Source organism: Opisthocomus hoazin, chromosome 1, assembly GCF_030867145.1.
Source record: "Opisthocomus hoazin isolate bOpiHoa1 chromosome 1, bOpiHoa1.hap1, whole genome shotgun sequence".
NCBI classification, from domain to species: Eukaryota; Metazoa; Chordata; class Aves; order Opisthocomiformes; family Opisthocomidae; genus Opisthocomus; species Opisthocomus hoazin.
In genome coordinates this window covers 33,393,872-33,412,648 of record NC_134414.1, presented here as the reverse complement: position 1 = coordinate 33,412,648, position 18,777 = coordinate 33,393,872, and the positions used below count along the sequence as shown (strand labels likewise).

The following is an 18,777-nucleotide window of genomic DNA, read 5'->3' as shown; positions in this document are numbered from 1 at the left end:
GACCTTTGATATTAGCAGGCACACAGGTTTACATTAAAACCATTTGTATTCCACAGAAAACAGGAGACTGAGAAATCCTTCCTTATACCTATTTCTGCCATTACTATGCTTAAGCTTACTATGTTGGTTGCTACTGTCTGAAATCCTCCCATGTGGTTTTGTTGGGGCAGGGGGGGAAAAAAACAGAGAATGGGAGAGCTGCTCTAGAAGTGCAAACCTCTGCCTCTACCAACATAAGAAGCAAACTGCCTGTGCAACCATGCCAGCATGACACAGCAGGAAACACTAACCTAAACTTTGGTTGCAAATCTGGATGCACACTCAACACAGGCCATTCCAGTGCAGTGTTTCTGACCCCAAAATGCCAACACAAAAGTCATGTTTGAAGGTCTTTGACTTCTGAGAGCAAGGAAATCCCGTAACAAACCTCAAAAAAAACAACTGGAAAATAAAACTGCTCAAAAATTTAAAGAAAACTGAATATATCACTGCAAAAGCAAAATGTATGCAACGTTAGGGGGCAATATTTTGTATATGTGATTGCTGGGGCCTTTTTTAAACTCAGCAGATCTTAGACACAGATAAGCACATAAGCAAGAAGTCAGTATACAATGTGTGACTTAAAGCTCTCATGTGCCTACAAACACAATTAGACTTGATCTCCTAGGTGTGCTATTTACATGTATTTGGAATACTGCAGTATTTAAGCCATTCTGGCAAAACATGCCGATCTCTACAGAACAACACTAAGTTTTAATGGGTGAACACATCAGCAACACTGCTGCTGTAGCTACAAATGAGCCTAACCATACATTCAGGGAGAACTACAAAGTAGCAGTTAGCCTAAGATTGTATTATTTGATGGTCATAAATGGTATGAATAAGATTCATGGAGAAAAATGTGTGGTGTTTAAAAACAATGCCACTACGTGCAGAACACCTTCCAACTTCCAGGACAGAAATAGGTCTTTCCATGCCTTAACATATTCTTTAAGTTTCCAAAATACTCTTCATCAGTCGAATTCCATTTGGATTTTAGTTTGCCTCAAAATATCTTAGTCATGCTTTTGTACATGTGAAGTGCACTGCAGAAAAAAAGGCTTTCACCAAGACTGCGCACAGCCTGGTAAGTCATCAGAACAGCATTTCTTGTATTAGTCTAAATTCAGAGAACACCTTATCATTGTGAATGAAAAATACCTATCCCAAATCCACCTGGATTACAGCAGCATTTTAGTTGGCTTTTCTGTTTCCAAACAACTAAGCTAGCATGTACTTTTGTTACATCAAATTTGTTTAAAAGTTAAACTCATCTCTAAGCCAGTTTTACCATATCAATAATAATTTTGATGCTGAAGAATACGTGCAAGGTACTCTAGTGAGATAAAAAGCTCATAAAAAGCTTACGTTATTGGAAAGCACCATTTCTAGCTGCAATATTAAAATGAAATTTCACCCTGAGAAAATTTGGAAAAAAATACCTTGATATATCAACTCAACCACTTTGAAATCCACTCAGATAAGTGCATGTTATCCTCTCAAACCTCATTCTATGCAATACTGCTGAAAAAAAACAGTACAAGACCTTCATTACACAAATTACAATAGGCAAGGTGAAACACACGGGGTATCAGAGAATCAGAGCACTAGCAATTTCAAACATCCATCAGATTCCATTTTGGTAGAGCTGCCTTGGTTGTTTGCACGTGAGTATCAAAACACCCTTGGTACATATTCTACCTACCTTTGACTCCGAGCTCAGTCTTCGAAACTTCACTACAAACTGCAAATAATTGAAGTACATAGATGATTCAACTCAACCGTTTACATTTTTGCTGGTCTTAGCTACACTGTTCATGTTTTCTGTTTCCACAGAAAGAGAAACACATCTACTAGTATTCAACCCTTTCATCAACTATAATAAGCTGCATGTTTGCCCTACTCAAAACTATTGTTAAACAAAACTATTGTTAAATTGTGACTCCAGATACGTTGCTGAACCAGCCACAGCTATAAGATTTAGGAGCGTATTCCAAGAGAACAGAAAATCAGCTAGCAAAAGGCTAGGTATTTCAGACTATCTGAAACAATGGAGAAGCTGAACTGGAGAAAATATGAAAGTCAATTAGCGAAGTGCAAACTGGGCTAATGAAGTACAATGTTTTGTGTGATGTGACAGAGAGCCCTTACTGAACCTTCACAGGTTTAAATTGTTTTCTTCCTGAAGACATCCAAATCCTATATTCTTTCCTAAGCTTTCTATAAAAATTCAGGTGAAGAGGACCACTATTTTTAGCAAACACTAAAAGCCGACACCCTATTTGAAGGTTCATTCTTCTACTATCACAATCAGCGCAAAGCATACTGTGGGGGAAAAAACTATAACTATTACTGGATTCAAGCAATATAATACAGAATTTATCAATCTGAAAGTGCAGTAAAAATTAAACAGTCACCTTAAAATATGTGTACTTTCCAAAATCTTTTGTTGTTGACAAAAACCTTCACAAAAATGTGCATCTAACAACCCTAGGTTAGACAAAGGGTTTATAAAGCCACACCATAGCATTAATATCAGAAACAGCTTATGAAAAAAAATCTTCCAGATTCTTGATAATATCAGTGTGTTGACAGTGTCCCTTTAAGATCTGAATGTGAAATACTGTGATCAGCTAATACAGCTGTACACTCGGTAACTCAATCTTCATGAGCAACTGAGCCTGTACTTCTTTACTGAAAAAGTAATATGACAAATACTCATATTAAAAACCCAAACATCAATGTTGCAAGAAAATATGAAGTAGGAGATTTTACTCAATTTCAGAATGACCGTTCAGCCATCACTCTTGTTCATGAAGTCAGCTGATGGAGAACTTTGGTCTACTTTGAAAGAAATCAAGCATAGTGAGTCACACCACCATTTAAACAAACAGTTCATACTCAGCAGAGGGACAAGACATCATGCCGTTGGATGACATAACCAGACAATCCCATCAAGCTTGTATCACGTCTTGTCATTTGTACGTATAATAAAAATCTGTTTTACAATTCATACATGTGAAACAAGCAGATCTTCACAATATATTCAAAGCTTGTCAATACACAAAAAAATCCAAGCGTGATGGTCAAAAGATGTTAGGCCAGGGAAATTTGCCAGAGAAAAGCTTAATAAAAGTTTAGATTAATTACTTCACGTAGTACCACACCTAAGATCATCTACATGCTGCATTTTTATAAAATCATCTTCTCCTCCCACTCTTAAGATAATGACTCTTCAAACATGTCTGCTATATTTAACTACTCAAGTATTTTATGGTCTTAATATTTGTAACTGCTTTAAAAAAAAGTGGATCAGCACTTTGTGTTCTGAGTGAAAACTCTTTTAAATGCAACTGAGCATTCTGATCACTTTTATTATCCTGAGTTTGTAAATTTCTCATACCATGTACATTTCAATAACCATTTACCTTAAGCAAGCTTTACGCAGTAGACTTGAACAACAGGAATTTGACAGGATAAGCAGTGCTCAAAGCCAATGTGAAGCTAAGGAAACCTAACAGCCCTGGATCTCATCTTGAGCGCGCTGAAGGACCAGTTAAGTGCTCCAGAATTTGATCAAACTTACGAAAAAATGCTACTTTGATTAGTAGAGTCAAAATGGGAACCTGTGACTTCAGCAGCAGATGACCCAGCACTTGCAATATATTCATCTACTTTTGCAGACACTAAAAAGAGCTAGAATTTCTATTTAGTCACCTGACTGCACACGTGAACGCCTCTTCAACAGCTAGCCCCAGATGTGGAACCGAGAAAAAAACATGCATAAGCAAGGGTGGACCCAATCCCAGACAGAGACTTGTAACCAAAACAGATCAGACAGAAAAAGTCATTTCTCCACAGACAAAAAAGCAGCTATTTGCAGTAATGAACACTACTAGCAAGTCAAAGCAGTTATGAGAACTCCACTGTCCACTTGATTGAGTAGTTGAGCACAGCTGGTTCACTTAGAGCAAATTATTTGACATGGGTTTAATTGGAGTGTTGTAATTATCCATAGCAATGGGAAAGCGCAAGTATTTTGTGGGTGTGCCTACAGTGATAAGTGTTCAAAAAAGCTTAGTATAGCTCATATAACTAAACAAAAACATCAGAAAATGGGAAAGATTAGCACACAGATGTATAAGAGGACAGCAGATGGTAATAGACAAAAAAATAACCATGTGTGGAACTAGCACTTTTTTTTTAAGTTTCATCACTAAACTGGCATTTTAAAAATGTTTAGGCTCACTTCATCACCTAGTGGCAAAGCCATACAATGCAACATGAGAGAGAAATTTCTTTCCCAAACAAACATAGTATGTTATCACATAGACTCTTCTTAGACTGGAAAGTGGAAGGGGAGAAAGGGGACATTTTCACAACCACATTCCCATGTTAATTACCAAGAGCAGTAACTAATCCTCAGATAGCAAAGGGAGCACTACGTGAGAACAACAAATGAAAAGGGGAGAATCAAGTTAGTATGTCCCACATGAAACATACACGATATACTTTGTCCAATACTAATAATGTCCTTTATGCTAAACAAATCCAGGACTTGATACAGTGCCAGAAAGAACTGGGTACACCTCCTAAAGCACATGTTTAACCTAGAGTTCCTGTCTCTTAGTAGCTCATACTACTGAGCAAGAGAATGTTGGGCCACCCCGAAAAGAAGACCTACTCTAAAGGGATAGCTGTAATACCAATGTTAGAAAAAGCACAGCTTCTCAAGGCTCTGATACAACAGGCAGGTTTATAAAAATACAGATATGCAGAGAAAAGTTGCAGTAAACTCATTGGAAAGAAAGAGTTTTGAAAAAGCTGTGCTCCATCCAGTACTTTTGGACATGCAGTGCTGTAGAAAAACGACTCATCTCCCAAACTGTACTTAATTGATTATACAGCACTGTACAGAGAAAGCAAAGTTTTCATGACCCCACAAGGCTCACCAGCTGCAGCTCTGAAACGTAGACTGGATACGAAAAAAAGACAAAGTTCAACTGAGAAGGTCAACTTGGAGGCTATATCGGAGTTTAAACACTGAGGAATAACTGAAGTTCAAAAAAAAAAAAAAGAAAGGAAAAGTTGGGTACTAAACTATAATTAGTGACTGCATTTCTTCAAACTTTCTGAGCTCTGCTTACTTTTGAAGAAGCCCCCATATCAAGTATTTAATGAAGATGTCACTTTGGACAACTGGCTAATTGTTGTCTCTGGGGAAGTTTGTGTTTTACAATTTCTCCACCTATTAATAGTCAACCTACCTGCCCATAGTTGTCTATGCCAGTTACTAATCTATTTAAGTTTAATAAATCAAAAGCTGTCCTTAAGGACTGGCCAAGAGTCGTAAGTCCTTCAGCTTGAAGGTTTTTCAGTTCGTTCATAAACGTTGCATGGTTTTCCTTCCAGCCAGCCTGAAAAGAGAAACGTGAGAAGATTTATTCTCCAGGTGTGAGCTCTGCTTTCCTGTTAGGCTACAAAGTGCCTTCTTTGCTGCATGCAGCTCACTACAATCGCTAACAAAACACCTTGGAAGTTGCTAATATTTAGTGTAGATCCATAAAGCCCGAAGAGATGCATTTCTCTTAAATCTTAGAACTCCCCATCCGTCAAACGCAGGTTTTCGATTTGTTCCACGGGACAAATTTCCGTGAAGTCCCCTGATACACAAAACCTTACAAGCTATTTACACCGCTCTCCCACCGCCCGTCCCAGACGGAAGCCGGCCGCGCTCCGAAGCGACCTCCAACAGGTTCGCCGTCCTGTGTCATGCGGCCCCACCGCCCCCTTCCCCGGCGGGGGCGAGGGAAGCCCCGTCCCCTTCCGAGCCCGGGCTCTCCGGGACGAAGTCGCTCCTTCCCCCTCTCGCCCCTTCCCGAGCCGAACTCTCCTCGGAGTTGCTGTCACTTCTCCCAACTTGAATAAATATCCCCCACAGTTCATTGCTGCTCACACACACCACACGGCGGGGGGGGGGGCGGCGGGGAAATATGTCGGCCATGTTGATGTCAGCGCTGCCGCCGCCGCCGCCGGAGCCCGTGTGTGCCGAGCTCCCCCGGACCGCCGGCAGCCCCGGGCGAGGCGGGCGGGGGGGCGGCCGCCGGCAGCGGCCCGCGGCGGCGCGGAGGGGCCGGAAGGAGCCGGGGGGGAGCGGGAGGGGGCGGCGGGGCGGGGGTTACCTTGATAGCGTAGGGAGGCTCCTCGAAAGTGACCAGCATGTACCTGTCTCCTCTGCTGGCCGGGTCCCGGGCTCGGAGCTGCGGCGCGGGGGGACAAAGCAGAGGGTGAGCGGAGAGGCGGCGGCGCCACCGCCGCCGGAGCCCCCCCGGCCCGGCTCGGCCCGGCCCTCCCCTCCCTGCCCGCACACACACGCACTCCCTCCCGCCCGACTCGCCCCGCGCCCCCGGCCCAGGCAGCCCCCCGCGCCCTGCCTCCCCCTCCCCGCGCAGCCACTCTCGCTCCCTCTCGCCTCCTCTCGCAAGGCAGAGCCGGTACCTTCATGAAAGTCTCTACAGCGCCTTTGGCTATGTCCAGATAGGTGGTGCCCAGATGGGTGCGCTGGTTCATGGAGGCGGACGTGTCTATCAGGAAGAGTAAGATGGGCATAGTGCGGAGGGGCCGGCGGCCGAGCGGCTACATGGACAGCGGGCGGGGGGCTGAGGGGAGAACCGCGGGGCGGGGGGGGGGGGGGGGGAGAAGAGAAGAAGAAGATGGGGGACAGGAGAGGAGTAAGTGGCTGTGAGTGCTCTGCACGGGGAGGGGCGCCTCCCCGCTGCCCCTCTGCCGAGGCGGGGGGGAAGGGGGGTCAGCCCTGCCTGCCCTGCCCTCCTTTGTGTGAGGGGCCTGCTCAGCCCGACACAGGCTGGTTGATGAGGGAGAGGCGGATAGGGCTGCGCTGCTGCTTAACCTTCCCCCCCCGCCACCACCTTCTTCCTCCTCCACCGCCCGCCCTACCCTGCCCTCCCCTCCCCCTGTTGATGTTACTCAGAAGTTTCAGGCGGAGCAGCCGCAACCCCACCACCCCGGCACTTTCTCTCTCTGACTGAGGCGCTTCCTCGCTCGCCGCCCGCTTTTAAGGCAGCCTGGGCAGGTCGGGGCCCGCCTCTGAAGGACACGTCCCCGCCCCACGTGACCGCCTCCCGGCGCCACCATAGGGCGCCCCGTAACCACTTCATTAGCATATTCAAATCGCCGGGGGAGGGCGGCTGGAGCCGCTGAGGGAGAGGGCGGTGGGGGATCGGGAGGGGGAGCGGCGGTGCCGCGCATGCGCGGTGGCGGGGGGGGGGGGGGGGGGGGGGCGCCGTGCCTGCGATGAGCGTTCTCGGGGCAGGAAAAATGGGGGGGGGGGGACACACAGAGCTGAGGGGGAGCGGGGCAGCGCGGGCGGGGACAGGCGGACGGACGGACCGACCGCTACCCTCCCCCCGCTGTTTCGAGGGGCTCCGGGGTGACGCCTCCCGCGGGGGCAGCGCCCTGCCCGGCCCGGCCCTGCCCGCCTGCGGTGGCCGCCCGGGGAGGGCGGCAGGGGAGGACTCAGGGGAGCGCGGGCAGCCACAGGCTCCCCCGCGGCGGCCGGGGCGGTGACTCCGGCGGTTCGTCCCCGGCGGGAGCGGGAGGGTGAGTCACGGGGCGGAGGGGGCGGGCGCCGCCGCTCTCCTTCAGGCTGCGGGAAGGTCCCCGGGCCGCGGCGGGGCCGGGCCGCGGGGAGTCCCCGCCTGCCCCGGCGGGTCCTTCCCCCTCAGCCGGAGGAAGGGAACCCTTTCGGCTTAGGAGGCCGGGCAGGCAGCCCCGGGTGGGTCGGCCGGGCCCCCGCCGGCCGTGGTGGCGGGGGAGCGGGGGGCTCGCTGGCGGAGGGAGCTCCGGCTCCTGGCGGGCGGTCCTTGCGGCGTCCGTCGCATCCACCGGGTTTAGGGTGTGGGAAACGAGCGTTCGGTACCGTTTTGGTGGCGAATTCCCAGAGACGTGATCTGGCCGTTCGCTCGGTACTTAGGGGAAAATCAACAAAATTTAAAAAAATAAAATAACATTGGCTAGCCCTGGCTGTGACCTTTTCCCCTGCACACAGGCAGAGATTAACGCGAGTGTTTCTTTGATCCGTGCCAAGGCACTCCAAATTTGCTTCCTATAAATCACACAGTTGTGGAGTGTTTCCAGCCAGTTAATGACGAAGATCTCTGTTCTCAGTTGTTGTTTGTTTGGTGGATTGGGGTATTTTTTTCCCTGAGCAATCGGTTCTCTGCTGTTTCTGCTCCCATAGCCTTGGAGCAGTAACTCCGGAGCCATTTCTTAGCATAATCTGTTCAGGAGATTGCTCTGCTTCCTATCTGACTGATATTTTTTTTTTCCCCTGATCCAGCTGATGGGCTCCCACAGCCACTGCTCTGGAAGGTATGAAGCCACTGTGCTCCTTCCTTCTCTCGAGATAAAATTGGCAGCGGCCTGGTTTGATTCATCTTGCTCTTCCAGGCAAGATTTCTGTCTTGTTAGGCAAGAGCTGCTTTGGGCTTTTTTTTTTTTTTTTTTCAGAGAATAATAAAAGATTAGCATTTAGTTTCTAGAAAGAGAGAGGGATAGAATCACATTTCCATTACAGATTGGCATGCATTCTTACACCTGCAAGCAGCTTATTTTGGCTTTCCTGTCGGGGCTGCATCTGTGACCTGTGCCATCCCTCCTTAGGCGCTGGGGTGAAGTCAGGAACGCTTCCTTTCAGCCCAGTTCAAGGCTGTTAAGGAATCTCCAATCTCAAGGATCCTGTGAGAACTGGGCAGGAATCTTTGGAGTCCGTGCAGATCAAGATATGGCAACTGGGTTTCTTTGGAAGCGACATCTTTCACCATGAGTATTTCTCAGTGTGGATCATGCTGGTGATGGTAAGAGTAGCCAAGCTCGTGTGCACCCAGTGGCTCTTGAGCTGCTTGTGTCTTTCCAGCAGTTCAATGTTAGAGCTCCAGCAGTGGGGCTGTGTCTTGTGACCGGCAGCAAGGCTTCTCTGGTCCAGGTTCTACCGGTTAATCTGAATCCCTGCTGTCAGAGGAAGCAAACCAGCAAGTGCTGCAGAGACCGCGTTGCCGGATTGCCCTGGAATCTGGCTGCATGCCAGCCCCCGTTACACAGTAAACATTTGGACTATCAGAGAGACTTGGTTCACACTTATTTTCTCTTTACAGAGGTGTTTTGGGACACCTTTCTTCCCCTCAGCTCCCCACAGAAAGCCGCAGGTATCTTCTGCAGCTCCTCAAGTCAGCAAGACTGGCTGCTGCTGGAGTAGTAATTGTCTCCCTGAGGTGGTGGGATTCAAGTTAAATAAAGGCTGCAGTGCGGCTTTAACAAACCGTGCATTGAGATTAGTAACTTCGTTTGGGAGTGATGTTGAGTGGGTGTATGATGTCGGCCTCTAATTGGCTTCCTTTTAAATCTCTGAGATAGGCACATTCTTCAGGTATGCCATCTTCTCTCCTGTTTGTATGTTGCTGATGTTTCATTGACCATCCTAATAAAAACAGCGTCACTTTCACATGTCAAGCATCATGCATCTTCTTGGAGAGCATTCTGAAATTGGGAAACTTCTGGAATGGTTCCTTCTCCAAAGTGCTGGAAAAAAAGGCATTGTGGAGCCCTAGCCACACCAGGATAATGTCATGGTGAAAGGCAGCCTGAGACATGGAGACTTTGCATAAATCCTGGAGGGTCATTTGGAATTTCTAAGTTTTGCTGCCAGCAAATTAAGAGAGAGGGGAAAAACATCCATGTGAACTCTTAGTGGCAGAATCCGTCCTAAACCAGCATGAATTCTGAAACAGCTTTGAAAATTACAAGCTGTAGGCACACTGTGGTTTTCTTACCAACACAAGAGAAAGGTGGGACCGAAGCAACTGGGTCTGCTCTACCCCTAGTCCCCTCAGCCCTGGTGATTATCACTGATAGAAAAGTCCCACAGACGAAACTTTTACACAGTTCCAATGGGATTTATACAAGCAAAAACCATTTTACTGTACTTTTCTGTACATACTTGCTTTTTGCTGTTACCTTTGAAGCCATTTGGAACGTTCAGTTCTTCCCGCTCCAGTGCATCTTATATCCGATCCACATTAGATCCCCTATAGGGCAGAATCAAGGCTGGGCGTGTGTGGTCTGTGGTAGGCATTAGTACTTTTCTGCTGGGAGCAGGCCAATTTGATTAATGTTGAGAAAGATTCTTTCAAAGACAGATAATCAACCCAAGCCTTAAGTGTGTATCAGGCTCTTGATGTGAGCCTCGTAATGGCTAGTACTGCCATCAGAGTCACATTTATAAATCTGTACGGGAGATTTGCTGCGAAGGAACAAAACCCAGTGATATTAGTACTTATGCTCATTACTGGTAGAGCCGACACAGCTGAGGAGGGAGAGGGCTTGAGGCTGTCACTAAAAACAGATGCATCTTTCTTTGGTTTCAGCTTTTTTACATGATGGGCAAAGTTATACTCCGTGCGTAGTCTAAATGAGGCAGTTCTACCTTTTCTCCTACATAGAGATGAATGATTTCAGCACGGTTCTGTCTGGATGAATACTCTTGCTGTCCTGATGATGCAGAAGATTCCAGCTACTTTCATACAGTTTTTGTTTGTTATTTGTCATGCATCTATGAGGAAGCATGAACATATATGTATGTCTAAGAATACTCACATTCTGATCGTCAGAATGGGCATTCCTGCTTCGGCAGGAGGGTTGGACTAGATGACCCACAGAGGTCCCTTCCAACCCATACCATTCTGTGATTCTGTAATACAAACCTCTCTTTTTTTTTTTAGTCCAGAGGATGTGTGGACACAATATGTTGTCAGTCAATGAACAAGTAACATGCCATCCTTCAAAAAGAAGTATGTCTAGGCTACATAGAAAGCTTGATTTTAAAATCCACCTACCACTTTATTTTCCATTTGGGGACAAATAAGATGGTATTAAAAACACAACTTTCACTTTAAATATGAGTGCGAAGTCAATATAACTCAAATATAAGTATGAAAATATATCTGTAAAAAACATAGTGAAAAAATTGAAGAGCATTTTTGGTATCATTTGCTGTTATTGTTTTTTTGCTTAAAACAGCTTCTTCTCCCAGTCAATACTTGTGAGATATTTGTTGTATTATCACACAGTGTTAGACTTATTTTATCCTAAACCGCAGGCCTGAATGTAAGATATTATGCTAAAGACCTTCAAGCAGGTCTGAGAACTAGAATTGACAGAAGAACTTTTTTTTTTTAATTGGCTTTCTCCTTCTCAATACAGAATTGTTCCACACAGAATATTTCAAGATCTTGGTCAGTCCAGGTTTTAATGACACAGGTAAATTTTTCAGAGCTTCCTTCCGAATACCATGCTGTAGCCTTGCAGATTGTCCCCATTAAACTTTTTTCCCCAGTTTAAAAGTCTTAAATTTTCCGTTGCCTAATTTTATGTTACTGCTTATCATTAACATATATATCTTTATACAGCATTCCGAGTTTCAGTTTATTTTAATACTTGTGTCCTATACCTTTTAGTCTTCCTTTAGCCAAGTTCTGTACATTCAACTTATTTTTTATTTTTCATTTTTCACTTGTCTTGCATGCACGGCAGCTAATGTTGTTGGGTTTTTTGGTTGTTTTTACTAGTTTCAATTCAGTGGGTTTTGACCCTACTTTTTTTTTTTCTTCCTGAAATTGTTACCAAAGAGAAACTGATTTAATCTTAGAATTCAGGTAGCTTAGGTAAAGATATAAAACTCACCCTAGACTGAGTAATTACTGAGAAGGCTGGTATCAGATAAGAGGTAATCCCAGAAGTTTTTCAGAAAAGTGACATTAAGATAGCTGGATTTCAGTTTTTTATGTATCTTCTAGGACTTGGACTGAGGATGCCTATTTTTCTAGAATGTGCAGAGGCAGCTGCCTTTCTTTGAAACTGTCTAGCACCTTTTAGAAGTCTGTACTTTGGCTTCCCCGGCACCAGAACACGGTGAAACTGCATCCCTTTGCAGAATGATGACCTCTAAAAGAAGGGGCATTCTGGCTTCTCTTGGCCCATCTTCAAAGACAGCCTCCTTTTCATTGTCTGTCCATTGGGAAACCCAGAGGACAGCCTTTGAAGCTTCCTAGGGATTTTTGTATTCCCCACCAACCCTCCAGTCATCCAAATCCCTTGCTGTTTCCTGGCTCGGGAGTTTGAACTGCAGTGAACAGCAGCGTACCATCCAGGGGAAGAATAGTTCATGTGGAAATGCAAGGAAATGGGTATTATGTTGACATAGTTCGTTTTCTAACTGTACAGACTGAATGTGGGTACTGGGAGACCAAGTTCATGAATATCTGTGACGTACTTGGGTTCTTCCAAAGAAAGTTATGACAGAAGTGCACAGTAAGATTATTTTCAGATGAAAAACTAATCTCTTTGAGGACCATCTGTGCTGTGACAGCAGAAGTCAGCAGTTAGTGATGTAGAGGTTGCAAGGCACCTGAATAGAAGACAAGGAGGCTTTTGTCATTAAAATAAAACTGTAGGTTTGATACCTACTTTTTTTTTATATTACTGGCCTTACATTGAAAGGTCTTCCAGGTTATGAGAGGTCTTCATATGATTTTAACAGTGTTTAACAGAGCAGGACTTCTCCTGTTTGGTATTAGGGGGGAATACTAAATCTAACATGGAGAAAGCTGCTGAAAACAAACATTTGGAGTTGTTCAGCCTGGAGAAGAGAAGGCTCTGGGGAGACCTTATTGTGACCTTTCAGTACTTAAAGAGGGCTTATAGGAAAGATGGGGACAGACTTTTTAGCAGGGCCTGTTGCAATAGGACAAGGGGTAATGGTTTTAAACTAAGGGAGGGTAGATTTAGACTAGATATAAGGAAGACATTTTTTACAGTAAGGGGTGGTGAAACGCTGGAACAGGTTTCCCAGAGAGGTGGTACATACCCTGTCCCTGGAAACCTTCAAGGCCAGGTTGGACAGGGCTCTGAGCAACCTGGTCTATTTGAAGATGTCCCTTCTCATTGCAGGGGGGTTGGACTAGATGATCTTTAAGGTCCCTTCCAACCGAAACTATTCTACGATTTCAAAATTACGGTTGTAATAAGGTAGTACATACAAGAATTCAAATAGATTTACAGTTCTTAAATATCCTTCCTGATGTTACATTGCTCCTTTCACTTAAGGTAGGATCCTGGTCAAGAACAAAAACCTGTCTCAGCTCCAGGCCTTTAAATTTATTCTGTCTCTTGGGTATCACAGCTGATGTGTCAAGACCCAAAGAGAAGAGAAAACACCCTCTAGCATACAAAAGCTAAGAAATTTTACCTGTCTTTTTTTTTTTTCCTTTCTTGCTTCTTGAACTGATTTTCTATCCTTGAGATGCTGGTAGCAGTAGGCAGCAGCAGTCCACTTGATTCCTGGTAACACTGGAGTGCCCAGGGAAATACTGGTACAGACTTCTCAGCTTCCCTCCAGCCCCTCAGGCCATGAAGACAAGAGGAGTCTTCTGCATACGCTGAAACAACAGGTCTGAGGAGACTTTTTCTTACTATGCCAGGGAATAAAAAATAATCCTCTCTTGTCAGGATGACTAGAGATAAAAGTTTTATCTATCATCAGATGGTTTGGGAGAGAGCATTGGTAGCAGTCCACCCTGGTTTTGTTTAGCTTTCACTTCCTGTAGCCCTGGTTAAAAGCTCCTGCGTGTGTGGTAAGGAGTTAACGCAGTCCTCCATGCAAACACCTGTGACACGCAATGTTGCCATGCAGGCTCTACTCAGGACCACAGGAACAGAACCAGGATATTCTTCCCCCACAAGAGCACTTTTAAACAATCTTCCAGATGGTTGTTACGTCGCTCCCAGGGAAGCTTTCCCGGGGCATCAGTGCCCTGTCTGTACCCACTGACCTGAGCAGTCCCCTGTCACCATTCCAGCGATTGCTTTTCTTCGTTCCTCCAAGCATTCCTTCTTGCCTACACTGGCAAGTTTCAGTAGCCCTGGAAATCATATCCTTCCCGAAGTGCTGGACCCTCCCGCAGATTTCATAGCATAGCAACGTAACTCCATTACCATGGATCCCAGACATAGGCGTGCAGAATTTATCTAACTAATCGAGCAGCTAAGGGACACCAATTCCAGCTACAGTCAGCTTGGAGTATACAGCAGTTACAGCTAAAAGATAGTCTACAAGCCCTTCACAGGGAGGCAAAACAATGAGGTGTATTTTTCTTTTTTTTTTTCCTTCTTTTTTAATGGCCAATGTAATGGGTATAGTCTTGGTAAACAAGAGGACAGAATTATTCATTCATCCCTAAATTGCTTCCCACTGAGGTATCACACCTGCATGTGGTATTTGAGAGCTGGGAGCTCTTTCTTTAAAATATTGCCATGCTGTAGAATTTTATTATCCAGCTTTTACTCTAAATGTGATTATTATGCATTGCCATCTTTTACCCCAAATCAAAATACACTCTAAAAGAAAGATGCACTTGGTTGCTCTCTGCAAAGCAGCTGGCCTGACTGGTGTCAAGTAGAATATAGACCAGTTGGTCTGTATTTTGCCACTTAGCAGTTAATGAAAACTTATGAAATCTCAACTAGCAGCTAATTGGAAATCTCTACAAAAGCACAGACATAGGTCTTCTAGAATAAAACAAACCTGATAAGGCCTCTTTCACCCAGGAAAGAAATCTGTTCATCTGTATTCCCTAAATTCAAGCACCTTTGACAAGGTGTTTAGGACTGTTTGCTGAGCATGTTATTTAAAAGATACAGTTAAAATGAAGTGAGAGGGTTTTTTTTCTACTTGTATGCACACATTGAAGCCCTGATGTAAGGCCTGTTTGTTACAGAAAACTTGAATGGATGCCACAGTGGGCAAATCCGTCTTGCACCAACTTGCAGAAAAACAGTGTCTTGTTTTAGAAATATTTCAAATGGGAAGGAAGGACACTTAAAACATGCCTTTGAAAAGCACAAAAGGATGATTCTTCCTGAGTTGAGATTACAGAAGCATTTCTCATTAGGAAAATTTTAGGACTTGAGACCAGCTTATAATAAACCTTGAATTACAAGTGTAGCCTTTTTTTATAACAACAGTCTTCACCAAGCAGTGCTATTTTGGTCAGCGATGAGTTCTTTTGTTGTTGGAGATGGCTTTCAGTTTCATGATGTTGCAATCGGAAAGCCTCAAACGTTTCAGGATCAGTTCTAATATTTTCCTGTTTGTAAGCCATTTTTAAGGCAATATACGGTTTATGGTTATTTTCCAAACGTGGGTCCAAAACAAAAAGTCCAAGAAAGCCCATCCCATCATTCAGGCTGACACTAAGATGCTTCTCCAGGTTTGGCAGAGTGTGTTGTGTACACTGATTGTATGATGAATGTAGCATTTTCTCTGAGATTCTCCTGCTCCTTCCCTTCTTTAAAGTATTTCTATTTTCTGTTGTCTCTGTTTTCCTAGGGCCTTGACACCGTTACATGCATTCACGTTGGCTCATTTATGTGAATTGTGAATACGCAGCTAACTGATTTATATAAGTGGGGTCTTGAAGGGAGATGAAACTTAACAATCCAAAAGAGACAAAAAAAATCAGGCTTTTAACTATTATATCCATTCCGATTACTTTCAAGGTATGCAGATTTAGTTTGGTGTGGGTTTTTTTTATTTTCCTCAATCAATTCTTATTTTTCGTCTTGTCTTCTATTTCAAGTGCTCTTTATCTTGTCTCTTCCTTCAGAAAAAGTTACCATATTTTTTTTCTTGACATTTCTACTTAGATATTCCGTACAGCTCTCCTCAGCTGACCGAAGGAAAAAAGCCAAAACTACTCATTTGCCCTGACAAGTGTTGTCATTCTCTGTGTTTTCGATGATTGGTTGTGCTGTGTGCTTGACTTCTGCAGCAGCTAATAAATAACTCCTGATTCCAGAGTAACTCCTGATTCCAAAGGTTGACAGATATCACTTGACCTCTTGTTTCAGAGGTAATGGCAACCCTTTCACCCCATTATAGTCCAGTGCAGCATAATTGGACTCACTTGTGATCCTTTAGCAACCGGCCACTACAGTTAACTTATAGGGAATGGGACAATATTCCTTTTTCAAGGGGAATTAGGATCTGTTATGCTTTATACAATGTTTGGAATGCTCCAGCCTGTTTCCACCGTAGCACCAATTTCTCCATTGCTGCATCTGCTCGTTGTTTCCTAACTCCCTTTTTTTATACTGAAATCTATTACTCATGTGTTAACATGTTTTACAGTAGTTTTCACTGAGACATTTGGAGTTTTTACTTTTGTCTAGTTAGCCAGATGCTTTTGTCACAGTGTCCCTCTAATTAATATGGCTAATTTTGTTGTAATGTCAGTTACTTTGTGGAGTATGTAACTGTAATTGTGACCGTCGTCTAAATCTGTTCCCTGTCCCACTGGTAGCAATCCAGCAGACCACTGCCACTAGCACCAAACTTTCCTGTAATTCTGATATCACAGTGAATTCCTCCCCAACTGGCAATAAGAAGGTCTTACATGGCTTTTTCCCTGCTTGAATTCTCTGTTTTCTGGATTGTGAAATTATCCTCTGCATAATTCAGGAACAGTTTCATGATCTATGTTTAGCAGAATTTGTTACCCAACAGATGTCTGGACAGTTAATGACCTCTGTAAGTACAGCCCTGTGATTTCTTGCTACTGATGGTCCAAGAATTTTTAATCTCTTCTGCTATGAGCCAGCACTAGGGCAGCATGTCATTTCTCATTAAAAGACAAAAGCGTAAAATGGGTATAAATTTTCCCTTCAGAATTGTTATGCCTAGTCAGAAGTGGTATTTCTTCCTCATTCTCTTTTGAAACTCTATGTTCATTAATGCATGCATACATAAATGCACATAGTTCCGTATTTTTCTGGCCAAAAACAAAGTAAGTGGAGGAAAAGAAGGTTATCAGGAGTAGTCAGCATGGATTCACCAAAGGGAAATCATGCTTGACCAATCTGATAGCTTTCTACGATGGCATGACTGGCTGGGTAGATGAGGGGAGAGCCGTGGATGTTGTCTACCTCGACTTCAGCAAGGTTTTCAACACAGTCTCCCATGATATCCTCCTGGGAAGCTCAGGAAGTGTGGGCTGGGTGAGTGGTCAGTGGGGTGGATTGAGAACTGGCTGAATGGCAGAGCTCAGAGGGTTGTCATCAGCGGCGCTGAGTCTAGATGGAGGCCTGTAACTAGTGGTGTCCCCCAGGGGTCAGTACTTGGCCCAGTCTTATTCAACTTCTTCATCAATGACCTGGATGAAGAGTTAGAGTGTACCCTCAGCAAGTTTGCTGGTGACACAAAACTGGGAGGAGTGGTGGATGCACTGGGAGGCTGTGCTGCCATTCAGCGTGACCTGGACAGGCTGGAGAGTTGGGCACAGAGGAACCTGATGAAGTTCAACAAAGGCAAATGCAGGGTCCTGCACCTGGGGAGGAACAACCCCATGCACCAGTACAGGCTTGGGGCTGACCTGCTGCAGAGCAGCTCTGCGGACAGGGACCTGGGTGTGCTGGTGGATGACAGGTTGACCATGAGCCAGCAGTGTGCCCTGGCTGCCAAGACGGCCAGTGGGATCCTGGAGTGCATTAGGAGGAGTGTGGCCAGCAGGTTGAGGGAGGTTCTCCTCCCCCTCTACACTGCCCTGGTGAGGCCCCATCTGGAGTACTGCGACCTTTTCTGGGCTGCCCAGTTCAAGAAAGATGAAGAGCTACTGCAGAGAGTCCACCAGAGGGCTACAAGGATGATGAGGGGACTGGAACATCTCTCCTACGAGGAAAGGCTGAGGGAGCTGGGCTTGTTTAGCCTGAAGAAAAGGAGGCTGCGAGGGGACCTTATAAATGCTTACAAATATCTGAAGGGTGGGTGTCAGGAGGATGGGGCCAGACTCTTTTCAGTGGTGCCCAGCGACAGGACAAGGGGCAATGGGCACAAACTGAAGCACAGGAAGTTTTGTGTGAACATGAGGAAGAACTTCTTCCCTCTGAGGGTGACGGAGCACTGGAACAGGCTGCCCAGGGAGGCTGTGGAGTCTCCTTCTCTGCAGATATTCAAGACCCGCCTGGGTAAGGTCCTGTGCAGCCTGCTGTAGGTGACCCTGCTTCAGCAGGGGGGTTGGACTAGATGACCCACAGAGGTCCCTTCCAACCCCTACCATTCTGTGATTCTGTGATTGTGACATGAATAAAACCCCCTGAAATTAATCAAAATATAATTTCAAAGAAAAAATACTTCCATAAACACAAATCAGAACTGACACGGCCAGCCTTCAAGTTGGGGAAAGGGTAGATGCCTAGAAAAGCCCGTGGTAGGAAAGCCTCTTCGACTCGCTTTTACACATACGGCAAATGTAGTCTTACAAGAGGATTTGGAGGCACTGGAGACAGATAGTTACCCCCAGCCAGTGATTTGTTCACAGCATGAAATCACGCTGCAGCTACACAGCCACTCTGTCGTTCCTCCTCCCCATTCAGATCAGGCTCGAGCACATCCCTTCATAGGAAAGTTGTCCTAGTTTCTCTTCTGTTTTTTTCTCTCTTTTCAGTCATCAGCACTTGGGAGAGGAAAACTATTGGGCAGGATTGTATCAAAGAGGAGGTAAGGGAGTCCCTGACGCCTGGCACTCCTGTCGCAGGGGAGGGAGTCAAGGAATTGAGTGGTGATTGATACACCCCCGGTCAGACATCCCTGTGGAGGAATTCTGCAAGCCA

The 18,777-nt window shown here is 45.1% G+C and overlaps 1 protein-coding gene across 3 annotated transcripts in view; it reads right to left on the bottom strand.

Moving 5' to 3' along the window:
* INTS6 (integrator complex subunit 6) overlaps positions 1 to 7,076 on the bottom strand; it is a 46,007-nt gene extending 38,931 nt beyond the window's left edge. For 2 of the 3 annotated variants that reach the window (XM_075421166.1, XM_075421186.1), the window contains exons 1-3: positions 6,538 to 6,973; positions 6,222 to 6,299; positions 5,307 to 5,456 (exon numbers count right to left, since the gene is read on the bottom strand). In XM_075421166.1, the coding sequence (XP_075277281.1) occupies positions 5,307 to 5,456; positions 6,222 to 6,299; positions 6,538 to 6,648 (339 nt within the window). In that variant the 5' untranslated portion in view covers positions 6,649 to 6,973. Of the gene's footprint in view, positions 1 to 5,306; positions 5,457 to 6,221; positions 6,300 to 6,537; positions 6,974 to 7,026 lie in introns of those variants that run through there. The other variant, XM_075421176.1, reaches the window with a different exon arrangement.
* Between the last annotated feature and the right edge of the window lie 11,701 nt (positions 7,077 to 18,777).